The sequence below is a fragment of the Cottoperca gobio genome, unplaced genomic scaffold, assembly GCF_900634415.1.
Source record: "Cottoperca gobio unplaced genomic scaffold, fCotGob3.1 fCotGob3_415arrow_ctg1, whole genome shotgun sequence".
Lineage (NCBI taxonomy): Eukaryota > Metazoa > Chordata > Actinopteri > Perciformes > Bovichtidae > Cottoperca > Cottoperca gobio.
This window is the reverse complement of record NW_021166997.1, coordinates 45,001-60,000: the sequence shown is the minus strand read 5'-3', so window position 1 is coordinate 60,000 and position 15,000 is coordinate 45,001. Positions and strand designations below refer to the sequence as shown.

Here is a 15,000-nt window from a genome sequence, read left to right as displayed (position 1 = left end):
AAGGGAAGGGCCCCCGCTGGAGACACTACTGCATGCTTTCCTAACCTTGAGGTTGCAGGGTATGTGGACAGGGTGACAACGCATTTCTGAAGGCTGCTGTATTAATATCTGACATGTTTAAAAAGAACGGAGATATTTTCAACTTGTCTCGACTGCAAATTGTCAAAAACAACAACAATCTTTAGACAAATATAGCATTTAGCTGAGTCCTCTGTTACAATGCAACTCTCTCTGCCTCCCTTTCACAATAAAAGCCTGAGACATATACGCTGCATCACTGCCCATCAGAGAGCATTTCTCTAAGAGTAGATTTCCCCAGAGAGCAGAACAACTGAAGTAATGCTAACTGTGGAAAGAGGGAGAGGCTTCGTCAGCAGAGATCGGGGTTTCTGGTTCTTTGGGATTCTTGCGCTTGTTTCTTCTGACAGTAGCTGTTAGCCGGGCTGCTAGCGGCAGCCATGTTGCTACGATGTAGGAACAAGTAGATCGATCTTCCTGTTCGTATGAAAATCAGATAATGCGTCACCGTCTCTCAGTTTGTTTAGAAACAATATGCAGTGTGTAGCGTGTTGTTTGTAGCTCTGAACACAAAGATCTGACAGCAGCACCAACAATGATACCAATTGGAGACGCTTTGGAGGAAAAGTAGAAACGCTGACCCTAACCCTAACCTCAACCTAACCCTAACCCCAACCTGTTTCCAACAAACCTCGAGTTTCTGTATTGTTACAACCTGACATTTCTTCTGTTGATATGTGACGGTCGGACAGTTTTCGACACATTTCAGGGTTGCAGGTTATAGTGATATAAAGGTGAATCATTTGATATCTAAAGTGAACACAAGACATTAACAGTGCGATCAATTCATTTTGGCGAATTGTAAACTTCCTTCTCTGTGCAGCAGTGTGTGAAGATCTGAGTACATGTGAGTATATCAGATTGTACATGCATCAAACATGTGCATATGACCATGAGGCATGTAGTCATAGAGGAGGTATGATAATATCAGCTCCTGCAGCACAGCAGAGGACTGATATTTACCCACAATCATGGGAAACGTGGACCTGGCTTCTCTCATAGCTGCGGGTTAATCCACCTGGAATATATATTGGAGAGCTGGGTGGAGTCCAGCAGTGACCGACCAAAGGTTGCTTTACTGTTCAGCTGTGGATGCAGCTGTGGATGCAGCTGTGGCTGCAGCTGTGGATTCAGGTGTGGATGCTAGTGTCTATATGCCAACTGGACTTTGAGCTTTTCTCGGTCGAAACACAACTTGACGTCAGATTTCACCAGGTGGAAAGTAATGAGAATTTTCAATTCTGTGAAATGAAAGTGAAAACAAGCTGCGTGTCCTTCAGCGTGATGGAAAATTAGAATTTCAGGTGATGCGACCACTCTTGTGATTGTTTGTCAAAACACTTGAGCGATATGCAACATTGGCAGGGAGCGCCCTGCAGAGAGTTCAAAGCTGCAGATGCTCAGTGCATATTGCCCTGTTTCCATTGAAGACGTGATAAGAGTTGAAATGTGACGGGGCGTATCATGCGGATTGTGCCACCAGAGGGAAACGGAAAAAACAATTCATGCATTTACAATTATTATATCAGCAGTCCCGGATGGCTGCCATGTTTTATGAAAATGCATTAAGACAATTTCTTCCATTTCTTCCAGTTTCCAGTGTTTGAAAGACATCTTTCATTCACCATTACTGCCGATACGCTGCGTTAAAGGTGCATTTATATGAGCATATCAGCAAGGCTTCAATACGTCATCATGACTTCTGTTTCCCTCCTCCCACTCGGCTCTGTGGTGACTTCCTGCCATCCACTGTCTCCAGTGAACACAAGGTTGTGACTAGAAGTGAGATCTCCAACGGTCCATGTTATTCTTGAGCTTCAAACATCAAATTTGCTTTAGTTCTTTCTGGATTAATGCAAAGCTGAAACTCTGTTCTTCTTGTCAAATAGCTCACAATCCCTCTGAGTCCCAAGAACTTAATGTAACACCTCTGTGACCTGAAGAGCCCTGCACATCAGTAAACAGTGCATCTGCACTGATCTTTGTGAGCAAGACTTGATATTCAGGTTTGCAAATAACAGCTGTGAAGAACACTCACTCAAGGCAGAGAGTACATCATTAAAATCAGAAGTTAGCTGTGGTGGGAAGATGCAACTTCTCCACACGACTGCCTCCTTTGAAACTGTAGCCTACTGGGCAGTACAATCCTTCACGCTGTGCAGAGCCGTGTATATTACTTCAGATTGGTTCGGCAAATCTCTTGGCAGGTATCATAAAAAAGCAGAAAGAAGGAGGGAGGGAGGGAGAGTAATAAAACCTGGCCAATTCCTGTCTGTGACAACATGAAAGAGGGAGGGACAGGTAAATGGAGGCTGCCTGCAGTGGAAAATATGTCTTATCTTAGTCCTGTCCCCTAAACCCCTAAAGGTTTTGAAGATAACCACATCAGGCTGTGTGTGTCGGAGGAGGGCTGCTTTGTGCAGGTAGAAAATGATCTAATGGGGGAGGAAGGGACAGACATTTCATGCTGACTGAGAAATACGATAACCTCACTGAGTAGATGCCTCACTACCTCCTGCCTATCAACCTCCACATTCCCTTCATCTGATGTTCAACATTATTGCATTTTCCTCACTGAAGGTCGTCCAATCATGCAGCCAAATCTGCAATAAGATAAAAAGCAACGGAGAGTGAACACATTCTGTCACTCATTTATTTCCAGAAGAAAGTTATGCAACATCTCAGCGAGGTAGGAAAGCAACACCTCCTTAAACTCAATCACTGATTACAGCACATTTAGCAGCAGCGACTGCAGCCAAACACTTCCCGGTGAATTAATCAGGCTCTCCAGGCGCGTGGGGTAATCTGATCCACTGTTAATGCAGAACTGCTGTTAATCAGGGTTTCTGAGCGTCGACGACTCATTTAGTTTTCGTTCATTTGTCTTGCGTGTCCATCGAGAGCTCCAGAAGAGCTTCCTGGGACTCTTGACATGAGGATGTTCTGATCGCGGCTGAATCTTGATGCGCTCAGAGGGTCAGGTTCAATGCACCTTTTGATTGCATGACGCTCATTCAAAGCATCATGTGTTCACCTCTGTCATCAGGACTTTCCTAATACACAAACATATTTTGCAGAGAGAGGACTACATAGACAAGTACAGCACGCTGTGAGACTGCAGGAAGCACCAGCACATAAAACACATCTGCATTCCTGAGCGGCAGCACGACACATTTTCTGGGAGGCTGGAGCCGAACATAAAGCTGTCCAGAGGAAAACAAAGAAATGCGTTTGGAAAGAGAACAAACACATCTGGTGATTGAAAGATTTGCAGTTTCATTTGGAGCACAGGAAAATGAATTTACAAAGATAAAACAGTTAACATGAACCTGTGCAGTCAAATGAAAACATATTTTTTATACTTGAGGACAGCTTGTTTGATCACCTTGGAAATGAGGAGCTCTGAGCTTTTGTCAATTTGTCTCTCAGGCTCCTTCTTTAAACCTCGTCTGCAGGATTTGGCAATATTCAAATATGCTTTGGAAAAAAGCGGAAAAGTGGAGAAAATCCTGAGTTTGTGTGTTTAACCATCTGTTACACAAACAGACATGAGATCAACCGACTTCCAAAGCACGAGACCTGTATGAGCGTATCAAGATTATAGCTTTTCATTAGACCAATCGAATAACACTGACACTGTGTTTAAGAAATGAGCAGAGCGCTTCAGTGAACAGCACTCGGTAGTATTTTATGTTATATCAATTTAAAAAGATTAATGAAAGCCATTTAGTGTGAATATACGAGAGGGGTGAAAACTGTGCAGCTTTCCCACCAAACCTTCCTGTTTTAAAACATCACAAAGTGTCCTGCAGCACTTATAACATCCCACACCTCATTATTACACATATTATTTAGCCTGATATTTGTTTTTGGGACATTCTGGGATCTTTAGTTATAACACAGTTCTGTGTCTCTGAACAACGTTTGTCTCCACAACGTGGTTAATGAGCGCGGCGGCGGCGGCGGCAGGTCCAGCAGGGTGAAGAGGTTAATGAATAAGAGCTGAGGTGTAACTGCACGTTCGTGCCTTGATGATGATACATCTGCTGATTAAACGGATGCTCGTCTGGCTGCCTATGTGTACACATGTGAATATTAATAGGACATAGCGATAGGGTGTGAAGAAGATGCAGGTATAGTATGTGCAAATGCTTAATGAGTTTACAGCTGTGCACTTGACCCAGATTAACTCTGTGGGTTTGAGTTCAGTTCGATGGAATGTCTCACTTAATGGGTTTGTTTGTCTCAAAAGCAGATCAACACTCAGCGACATGCTGAGCTCACTAAAGTCCTCCTTCTTATATAAAAGTCTTTCGAGCGTAGCATCATCTAAACAGAGTCACTCAGTTTGCCTATTCAAGGTTAGAAAAGGGCTGAATTACTTCAGTATTAGCCAAGCAGCGGAATAAACCTGCATAAACGTTTGCATCCCGCCTGCACAAGAGCGCTGACACATGCAACTTTCTCTCAGCATTAAAAACTAACTCGAGCTCAAAACAGCCCATTTCATTAAAATCTTGGCACATGCAGTGTACCCCCCCCCCCCCCTTTTGTGACTTGTGCCAACGGCATTTAAGAGGGGATCCACACACATTAAAGTTCACAGTGGTAAATACTTTCCATCCTGCTGCTTGAACTCAAAAAACGTATTTACAGTTTAGAAAGTAAGACAGGAAGAGAAAGATGAAGTCCAATGAGGCCTCGTAGAAAGGCTTTGTTTTGTTTGAAAGTGGCTCTCCTGACACCCTCTTCCTTTATCAGATGAGAGCTGATAAACTTCTGTTCTGTCACCCGATGTGTGGCGGCAGGACGGCAGAAGCATCCCTTCTGCAGACATACGATCTGAACGCCTGAACGCTCCACGGCAAGAGGTGATGACATTTCCCGTCGAGGCATCGGGAAAAGACGAGCCGACACTGACAGTGACGATGAGACGCGGGGCGATGAGACGCGGGACACCGAGCGATCGACACTGAGAGCTGGCAGGAAGCAGAGGTTGAGGTCAGGAAGTTGCCGTGTTCCCTACGAGCCGCAACCATCTAGCTGCCGGGGAAGAAGCCACCACTGCTGAATGTGGGTCACTCTCCCTGGCTTCCACTACGCCTTCCCTCATCAAGCCATTATCTGGAGCCAGGGCATCTGAATACTTCATGTTGTACGTAGCGATCTGGAGTGTTGCACTGTTTCCAAGAGCCTTGTACCGTGCACACAGATAAGAATAACATGAATATAGTCCACATGCTGCAACGAGGCCGTGCCAAAATTAAATTGGCAGCTCATCACTTTTTCTACATTACCATGCATGCAGTGACCAAGCTGCTGTTTGAAAGTCTGATTCAGGTTAAGCTACTTGCATGACCCTATGGTATCCAAGTCTCCACATGAATAAACCAATGAACACAATATTTTACTAGCATCTGCAGCTCTTTGGGAAGAGCAAGGTTAGTTCAAGTACAGTGGAAATACTTTTACCAGCGATAGCAACAGTTAGTGCTGAAATATAAATGTCCCTATAGCCCCTATCCCACGGGACAAACACCCACCAGCACACACCAACATCCACCAGCACCCACTAACATCCACCAGCACCCACCAACATCCACCAGCACCCACCAACATCCACCAGCACCCACTAACATCCACCAGCACCCACTAACATCCACCAGCACCCACTAACATCCACCAGCACCCACCAACATCCACTAGCACCCACTAACATCCACCAGCACCCACTAACATCCACCAGCACCCACCAACATCCACCAGCACCCACTAACATCCACCAGCACCCACCAACATCCACCAGCACCCACCAACATCCACCAGCACCCCACTAACATCCACCAGCACCCACTAACATCCACCAGCACCCACCAACATCATCAGCACCACTAACATCCACCAGCACCCACTAACATCCACCAGCACCCACCAACATCCACCAGCACCCACTAACATCCACCAGCACCCCCCAACATCCACCAGCACCCACACTCACCAGCACCCACTAACATCCACCAGCACCCACTAACATCCACCAGCACCCACTAACATCCACCAGCACCCACTAACATCCACCAGCACCCACTAACATCCACCAGCACCCACTAACATCCACCAGCACCCACTAACATCCACCAGCACCCACCAACATCCACCAGCACCCACCTAACATCCACCAGCACCCACCAACATCCACCAGCACCCACTAACATCCACCAGCACCCACTAACATCCACCAGCACCCACCAACATCCACCAGCACCCACTAACATCCACCAGCACCCACCAACATCCACCAGCACCCCACCAACATCCACCAGCACCCACTAACATCCACCAGCACCCACCAACATCCACCAGCACCCACTAACATCCACCAGCACCCACTAACATCCACCAGCACCCACTAACATCCACCAGCACCCACTAACATCCACCAGCACCCACTAACATCCACCAGCACCCACTAACATCCACCAGCACCCACTAACATCCACCAGCACCCACTAACATCCACCAGCACCCACCAACATCCACCAGCACCCACTAACATCCACCAGCACCCACTAACATCCACCAGCACCCACTAACATCCACCAGCACCCACTAATATCCACCAGCACCCACTAACATCCACCAGCACCCACTAACATCCACCAGCACCCACTAACATCCACCAGCACCCACCAACATCCACCAGCACCCACTAACATCCACCAGCACCCACTAACATCCACCAGCACCCACTAACATCCACCAGCACCCACTAACATCCACCAGCACCCACTAATATCCACCAGCACCCACTAACATCCACCAGCACCCACTAACATCCAGCAGCACCCACTAACATCCAGGAGCACCCACTAACATCCAGCAGCACCCACTAACATCCAGCAGCACCCACTAACATCCACCAGCACCCACTAACATCCAGCAGCACCCACTAACATCCAGGAGAAAGGCCTCTGCAGGCGTCACGCTGTTAATGGGCTCATGGAAACATGACACCCGGGTGGACATGCGTTTAAGTGAAAAACACTATTGTAACAATGTTTTTGCGTTTCTTTAAAAAGCGTGCTTATACAGTTTATGTGCTAACTTTGTTGGAGGAAGGTTATACGAGATGCAGATGTTGTGCCACATGCTATGATAACACATGCTTCTACTACACACATGTTTCAATCATCTGTGCGGTTGTGAAGCAGCTGTTTAGCCTCATGCCAATCATGATCGTGCCCTTCAAACCACCACACAGACTTTCCATAACCAGTTACAGTTGCACATTTCCTTCAGCGGACATCATCCCAATCAGACATCTTCTGACAGGAGGAAGTCACAGAGGTATGGAGTACATCTGGAGACAGCTTTGAGTGAATGCAAAGGGAGAACTGATGCCCTGCGGTGAGAAAATACTATAAAGACATCACAAGCATTTTGGATGATTCATCGTCCAAAGCTTTGTATTTAGGGAGGAAATTGCTTATGTGTCCTTGAAGCTGTGACAGATCGTCCCAGGAGTGACAGTAGAGTAAGAAGACATGTTTATGTTGGAAAGATTTAGTGAGATTTATCACAGGTTGTTTTTAAAAAGATGTCTAATTAGTAATTCTCTGTGGATTCATCAGCATGAGCCACAGCCACATATGAGCCACATTGTATTGTATGTATTTGTGCAATTGTTCATATAAAAGTGATTAGCAGAGCTTTACAGAACCACCAGCGGTATCTGAAGTGGATTTCTGAGTATACCCAACCACTGCCTGTGATGTTAACCATATTATTCATACATCGTCTGCATTATGTACTGTCAATATATTTCTGTCAATACAGCTTATACGCTAGGTGAGCGGGTAAAATAAAATAAACACCGTCAATGACTTTAAAGCATCTAAGCTGCTGCGAGATCCCTGTGAGATCCTGGATGTTTTAACAGCTGTTTCGCTGTTAATAACTCAGTGACGACGTTTACATGTGAAAGATATCCTGTTTCTTTACATGGCTTATCAAAATTAATATTCCAGTTTACATGCAGCCATCGAATTAGGATTTGAGTTCTCCACCCGTGGCACACTGGTTCCACTGTGAAGACACACTTTCATTCCTTCATCCACCTTCTTGAAAAAGGTCAGCGTTGTGATATTTGTGCATATCCAAAAACCTGATGATATCTAAGTCTTTCATAATGTTTAAAGGTCGGTGTGTTTCTGCTTCCCACCTTTCTTTTGGGCAAGCATCTCCACCCAGGCCTTGCAAACTGTCGGCTGGTTGGTAGGCGAGAGGCCCTGCAGGCGTCACGCCATTCATCAGCTCTACCTCCTATTGGCCGTGATGGAAACACGACACCCGGGTGGACACGCTGAGTTTCACTTTACCGTGACGTCTTAATCAGAAATGGCTCCATTCAGAATAAAGCATCATTTGGATCATCCAAACAGAATGTGATGTTTACATGACGGAGACTTGGAACAGTGGAATATTGTGCGTGTAAATGTCATCAGCGTCTGATCTTCTCTATTAACTCCAAACAAAACAAAACAACAGAATAAAGAAATCGGCTTTTACTTTGTGTGCAGCACAATAACTTCTGCAACACAAGCACAGGACGGGGAGCGGAGCATCTTTCCATAAACACGTGTGTTCTTGAGGAGAACATATTGCGTATATATATTAAATTATATTTACAGTGCAAAAAGAAAGTCATACAGAAAACTACATATTTCTGCACCATGACTCATGCTTGATTATATATTATTATATATATATTAGAGAGGACGTTAGGTACAGTGACGCATATTATCATCGCATTGCTATAGTAACTCAATTTGACACGCTGCTCCTCCCCGTCTTTCTGCACGACATGTTCTGAAGCGGCCGTGTCCGCTGTCTGCCTGGCTACTGCAATAACAAGTCAAAGCTCTTCAAGCCGGACCACTGAAAAGGAAGGAAACTGATAGAGGCAAAGCGAGAGGAAGAGGAGGCATCTGTAATCATCTTCCTCGACGTGTGTGGACGTTGGCTTCCAGATCTTTTCATTCACTTATTGACTGGAGTTCAGAACCGGGCTTTCTTCTCCATCTCTTTCTAAACTCTCCTGTTTTTATCACTGCGAGGGGCTCAGAGGCAGCCTGCCGCAGAACTGCAGGGGTGTGTGGATGCCGACATGGTCAGCTAAATGTTTCAAGAGGCAGGGGATATGACAAGGCTTTCCACTTGTACTACAAAGCCGTACTGTAGCTTCGTCACACCACGTCTTGGCTGGCAGATTCCGACAACTCTCTTCTCTGATTTAATGAAATATTTTGTAATATAGATCCCAGATGAAGGCGTACATCAGTAAAAGTGAAGAACACTGTCAGCCAGAGACTCTTTGTTGTGTAGCTTTATGAGGACAGGGGGGGGGGGCTGTTAAGGAGTGTGAATGTTGCTCTGACGGCGTGAAGACAAATGCTTGGGATTCCTGGGGGTTGGGCTTTTAAAGAAGGGTTCGCACTCTGGCTACAAGGAGGAGGAGGAGTGAGTGAGTAGCTTTCAATATACACATTAAAAGCCTATCCAAAATCACTTAGTGGGAAATGGGCCAATGTGGTCTGAAGTTCAGCTTTTCAAATCTAATTTTTCAAAATAAAAGACAGAGTACACTGAAACCTGTCCCCTAACTGAATTCTGATCGGCCAACGATTCTATTTTAAGTCTTTCATTAGCAAATAACAAATGTAATAATCAGTCCAGTCAAGAAGTCTGCTTCATTATGTGGATTAGAAGGGCCTTGTATTTAAAAACAATACTGCATACAACCAAAGAGCAACTCTGACCACCTGACTGGTGCAATGAAGCTACAAAACAACAAGTCCTAAGTTGCACTTAAAGATGTTTTGTGAGCTGCTGTACCTCCCAAAGTTAAAGTAATATAAAGTAAAGTAATAAGGGTAAACTGAAGTAAAACCTCCTCAGAGCTGTAAAGATATAAAGTATTGGAGGTGAACATTGTGCTGTTAGTTTGGCTGGTAACCGTTAGAGGTTAGAGGTTTAGCTTCATTCACAGTGAAGTGTGAGGATCCACTATTAATAAACCGTTCCTGCAGGGCAGAATTATAAACTAGTTTTCCCTCTGAGCATATTGAGTTATCGGGGGCCTAATTAATATCCTGCAAATCTCAGAGTTTCAGTCCGTAAGAGATTCAGTTCAGATTACAACAATCATATTTACGGTGTGTTTCATCAGTGTTGCTGAGATAGACGGTAATATTGGGTTCCTTGCGTTTCTCTTCTTCCTGCTGCCTTCACGCCTACAAGCTGAGAAATAATTCATTTCCTCAAGCTTTGTACAAATAATCATTTATTCTCTAACCCTGAATATTGTGTTGACAACCGAGGAGAGCCGCGTCCGGCCTCGTGCTCCCTCAGAGGGTCAAACGGAGACATTTAACACGGCCAAATGTTATTTACTGCAGCTGCCATGATGGTCCTGCAGAGACACAGTTCTGATGTCAGAGAATGTAAAAAAGAATCTTGACGCTCTGAGATGGCAGAGTTGTGGAGGGAGAAAACAGGAAAATCAACATCAAGCAAATTGGTATCAACTAATGGCTGTTTGTTTGTAAGATCACGATCAACGCCCTGCAGAACCAGGAGCAGCCAGTGTTCCTGTAGACCCCATGAGAACCTAAAGCAGCTCCAATCTACATATTCTGACTGGCAATGGAGAACATGATCCACCTCGGCTTCACGGAGCTTAATAGAGATTTTCAGCGTATCGTTTAGCTGTCCGGCCCACACGGTTACTGTTCTGGTTCCCTCTCATCGCTCTCACACAAATGTTAACGGCCACAACAAGCAGCTGTTTTCAACAAAGAGGCTGTAAAGCCAGTGTACACTACCTGACAGCACCAGGCTGAGGCCCTTAGCGACCAGCTGGTGAACATAGTGGAGCATTAACATCTGAAGAGTAGATATCGCCCTCAGGAGTTGGTGGAGACCAAACATAGAGCTAATAGAGAGTTTGCAGATTAAACGCTGATGATAGGGAAACGTGATGGGGTTAATGGGGCCCACAGCTCATCTCAGCCCTCGGGGCCCCCGAGCAGGTTGATCCAACCCTGATGATACCCCGTTATACAGATCTATGTAAGCGGTGTTTATTAAATAAATACAACGTTCTGATTGTTCCTGGATGTACAGTCTGCTTTAGTTTGATGGACTTTTGTCCTTTAAGTATAAGATAATAAATACATTAAAAAGAAATCCCAGCACTACAGAAGTCAATTGAATTCATTAACTTCTCATTTAATGCTATTTGATAATTAATCACATTTAACGGTTGAGAGTTCATTGATGAATGAAGTATCCTTCTACAGAGTGTTTGTTTCTTACTTAATGAACTATTGAAAGGTTTCTTCTCCCACATGTGACGCACAGTCATTACCTGGTCAGCTCAGGCCTTTCAAACACAAACTGCTTTGAGCAGCACTTCACTGCACATTATTCATACGATCCTGTTCTGAGAGAAAAATAAATCTCTGGATGTTAACCAGCACTTCAAACAGTGCCACTTCACCTTAACCCCATCTTCTCCTTCTTTATCTTACCTGCCTTTCATTACTGCGGACACATCCCTGCGCTTAGTAAAGGAGAAATTAATGAGAAGGATAGAATATGAGATTACATGCTCATTTGGCTCTTTAGACTTAAAATGAACATAAATGACATCGTATGTGCTGGACAGAGAACATGGACTGGTGTTACACAACCTTGGCACACATCGTATGCCATCCTAAAATGCTGCTATTAATTATGAGGTAATGTAAAAACATTTATCTAATTATGCTGCTTTGAATGAGGCTGATTATCAAGACTGTAATGAAGACATCCAGTGCTGGGATGACTGTTCCATTAATGGAGGGCTATTTGGACATTTAAATCCAATATTTCCTATAAGCCTGTCCGTCGGGGACTTCACAAGATGCAGCCTTCACACTGCAAAGCTTTGTGTACATGCAGTGCTACCGCCTTAAGCCTAAGCCTTGGACAAATTGCAGACAATTATGTGTGAGCATAACTATAAAGAGAGATATAAGACTGCAGTTCATGACAGGAGGGAAATGACTAATGACGGCAGGAGGTCTACGAGGAAACAGGCAAATAATTTATTCATCTATAACTCTTGTGTACACGATTGCATGGAAACAGGAACATTCTCAGAACGAGCTTCTGCTATGCATGTAAACAGCTTGATCATGTTTTTCTCCAAAGGGTAGACGTGTGAATATAAACACATTAAATGTGACATTCAGGATGGAAAGCCAAATGAATTTGGAAGCAATCAGAACACACAGAGTATGTTATCAGTATACTTTTGAAAGGAGACTCACCTGAGGGTGAACTGTTCCACAGTGGAGTTTGGCATCAAGTAGAGGAAGATGGTGAGGGTCTCTCCAGGCTTCAGGGGCTTCTCGGGCAGCCTGAGGAACATGTTCTTGTCTAACTGTTTGTCCACCAGCAGCTGTTCTTGGCTGGCCTGGTACAGGCTGATGCTCCCGATGCGCAGCAGGGGGTGCTGTGACAGAGGTTCTCCCCTGGAAGCACCACCACCTCTATGACCTGAGCCCTCACTGCACTCCCCGTCCACATTGGGCCCATGGAGCGTGTAGTAGAGCTCGGCCTGGAGGGTCTCACTGGTTAGCCCATCCAAGAGCCCGTCAGTGGAGCCTTTCCTCCGACCCAGTGGGGCTACATTGGTGTTAAACCAGGACGGAGGCAGCTCCAGCTGGGCCAAGCACTGCGCCAGGTTGCCTTTCATGCGGCAAGAGGTTTTAATTTCACGGACATCCCGGAAGGCATGAAGACGGACGCAGGGAAGCTTGTCCTGAGCCTTGAAGTCATCCCAGTCGCGGCCAGCGATGTAGAAAAACACCTGGACTGTGGGGTTGTTGGAGAAGACCCGCGCCTGGACAATGAAAGCCCGAACCTTCCAGTTGACTGTCAGCTGGCCGGGAATATCCAGCGGACTGGCTGGCTGGAGCAACTCCTTGGACACGGCCTGGTCCCGGGCAAAAGGCCCAAAGCTTATGTTGATGGCGGGGAGGTCTTTTGTCTGGAAAACCACAAAACTCTCAGAGCGCTGCAGCGGGTGTCCAGTGCTGGGGCTACTGCTGCTCTTGCTGCTGCCGCCAACTGTTTGTCCTGTGATCTGAGCCTCCCGCAAGAAGAAAGCCAGTTGTGCGTTGGACATTTTGAAGTTGGCTGGAAGGTACACATTGGGTGGCAAGGGACTGGCCGTCACTGCTGAGGAGCTGAGGAGGGCATCTGAACTGGTTGGAGAGGTTTTACCTGCAAGAGCTGCGAAGAGAGAAGAGAAGAGAGGTTAAACGTTTTAATACGGTCTCTCTTTTTTAAACAGAAAGAGTTAAGAAGTCAGTAAGTTACAATATGTGAGGAAGAAAGAGACACAGAGGAGGAGGGGGTCAATAAATCCAAACTATGAGTGAGGTATAAGCAGGAAGTTACAGAGGTCTGCTCAGTCAGCCGCAGAGAGCAAAGGGGAGAAGGTCAACACACACTAATCAGATGATGAGTGGTCAATACATGTAAAGCATCCAAAGCACAGGCTGTCCATTCAAACACGTTGTTCACACTGTCAAGGTGCACGACACGTGAGCCTTGACTGGCTTCTAACAACACATTCAGTCACACGATCTGAACTGAAACACAAAGCTGATTCAAATCAAAACATTAACAACGATACAAACTAACAAGGATCACTGAGGTGAATCTAAACTACAGAATAAAACAAGTAATGTGCATTTAAATAGTGCACACACTGTTCTCCTTTGTATACTGCACTGCACTTGTTGAGAAAGACGAGTCAACAGAGCTTAACAGCTAAGTTACGACAGTGAAATCAAAGTAGGGCAGAATCCCCACACGGAATAGGTCAGAACAAACGGAGTAAATGTGACATACTTATCAAAATGACCCAGAGCTGAGCACACAAACATAGTTTCCTGTCCCCATGGTCCAAATCATAGATTAAAAGTCCCATATTCCAAATGGTTTTATCATTGAAATTTCATCCTTTAAAAGTGAAAAAGGATCTTTTAGGGTTCTCAAAAAGGAGAAGTCTCTTCCAAAGGTCCGTTACTCAGCGGGCACTCCACACAAGTTTGGCTTTTTCTTTTTGCTTTCTCTTTAGAAAATCTTTGTCACGAGTTCTAAAAGAAGAATAAATGAGGGTGACAGAAGACAAAGATGCAATATGCTCCGGCAGTTCTTCACTTGGTCTTCTATCTGGTTACAAAGGTTCCTACGAGCTTCTTGAACTTGTGCTTGTCCCCGTGGCTTAGGTCTTGGTTTAAGAGTGGTTCAGCCCCACGCAGCAGCAGCTCTTTCAATCCCAGACTGTGCATGGCTCCAGGACAGACTCTGATAGACAGGCAGAGCCTCCTCCCGGTTGGTGGGCTGTACGGGAACTATAGACAAAGCCTTTGACGCCGCCCCATCTTGCCACACCTAGTCTCTCTAGTCTATAATCACCATTTTGGCTCCCGGTCAGAGCTAAGACACACAGCCCTCAGAGGACTCGACTTACACCACACACACACACACACACCAACACACATATGGAGGCGAAAGAAATAACACTCTCCAGCTCGATTCATCCTCTCCCTCTGGACGTGTTCAGGCAGACTCTTATGTGTGTGTGTGTGTGTGTGTGTGCAAGTGTGTGTGTAAGGGCTGTGTGTGTGTGAGGTGGGGCGGGGGATGGATGTATTGCTTGAATGCCTCCAGGCAGGGAGAGCGCGAGATCGAGAGTGAGAAGGAGACGGGGAGAGGGAGGGATTAGGTAAAGATTATTGATGAATTAGCCTAGCTCTCCTTCCCTTCTCCTCCTCCTTCTTTCCCTCCTCCTCCTCCTCTTCC

General features: G+C 45.6%; 1 protein-coding gene across 1 annotated transcript in view; it reads right to left on the bottom strand.

The window, feature by feature from the left end:
• Positions 1 to 14,615, bottom strand: part of tmem132e (transmembrane protein 132E) — a 101,292-nt gene extending 86,677 nt beyond the window's left edge. The window contains exons 1-2 of the mRNA XM_029427944.1: positions 14,044 to 14,615; positions 12,453 to 13,419 (exon numbers count right to left, since the gene is read on the bottom strand). Of these exons, the coding sequence (XP_029283804.1) occupies positions 12,453 to 13,419; positions 14,044 to 14,122 (1,046 nt within the window). The 5' untranslated portion in view covers positions 14,123 to 14,615. The remainder of the gene's footprint in view (positions 1 to 12,452; positions 13,420 to 14,043) is intronic.
• Positions 14,616 to 15,000: the final 385 nt, after the last annotated feature.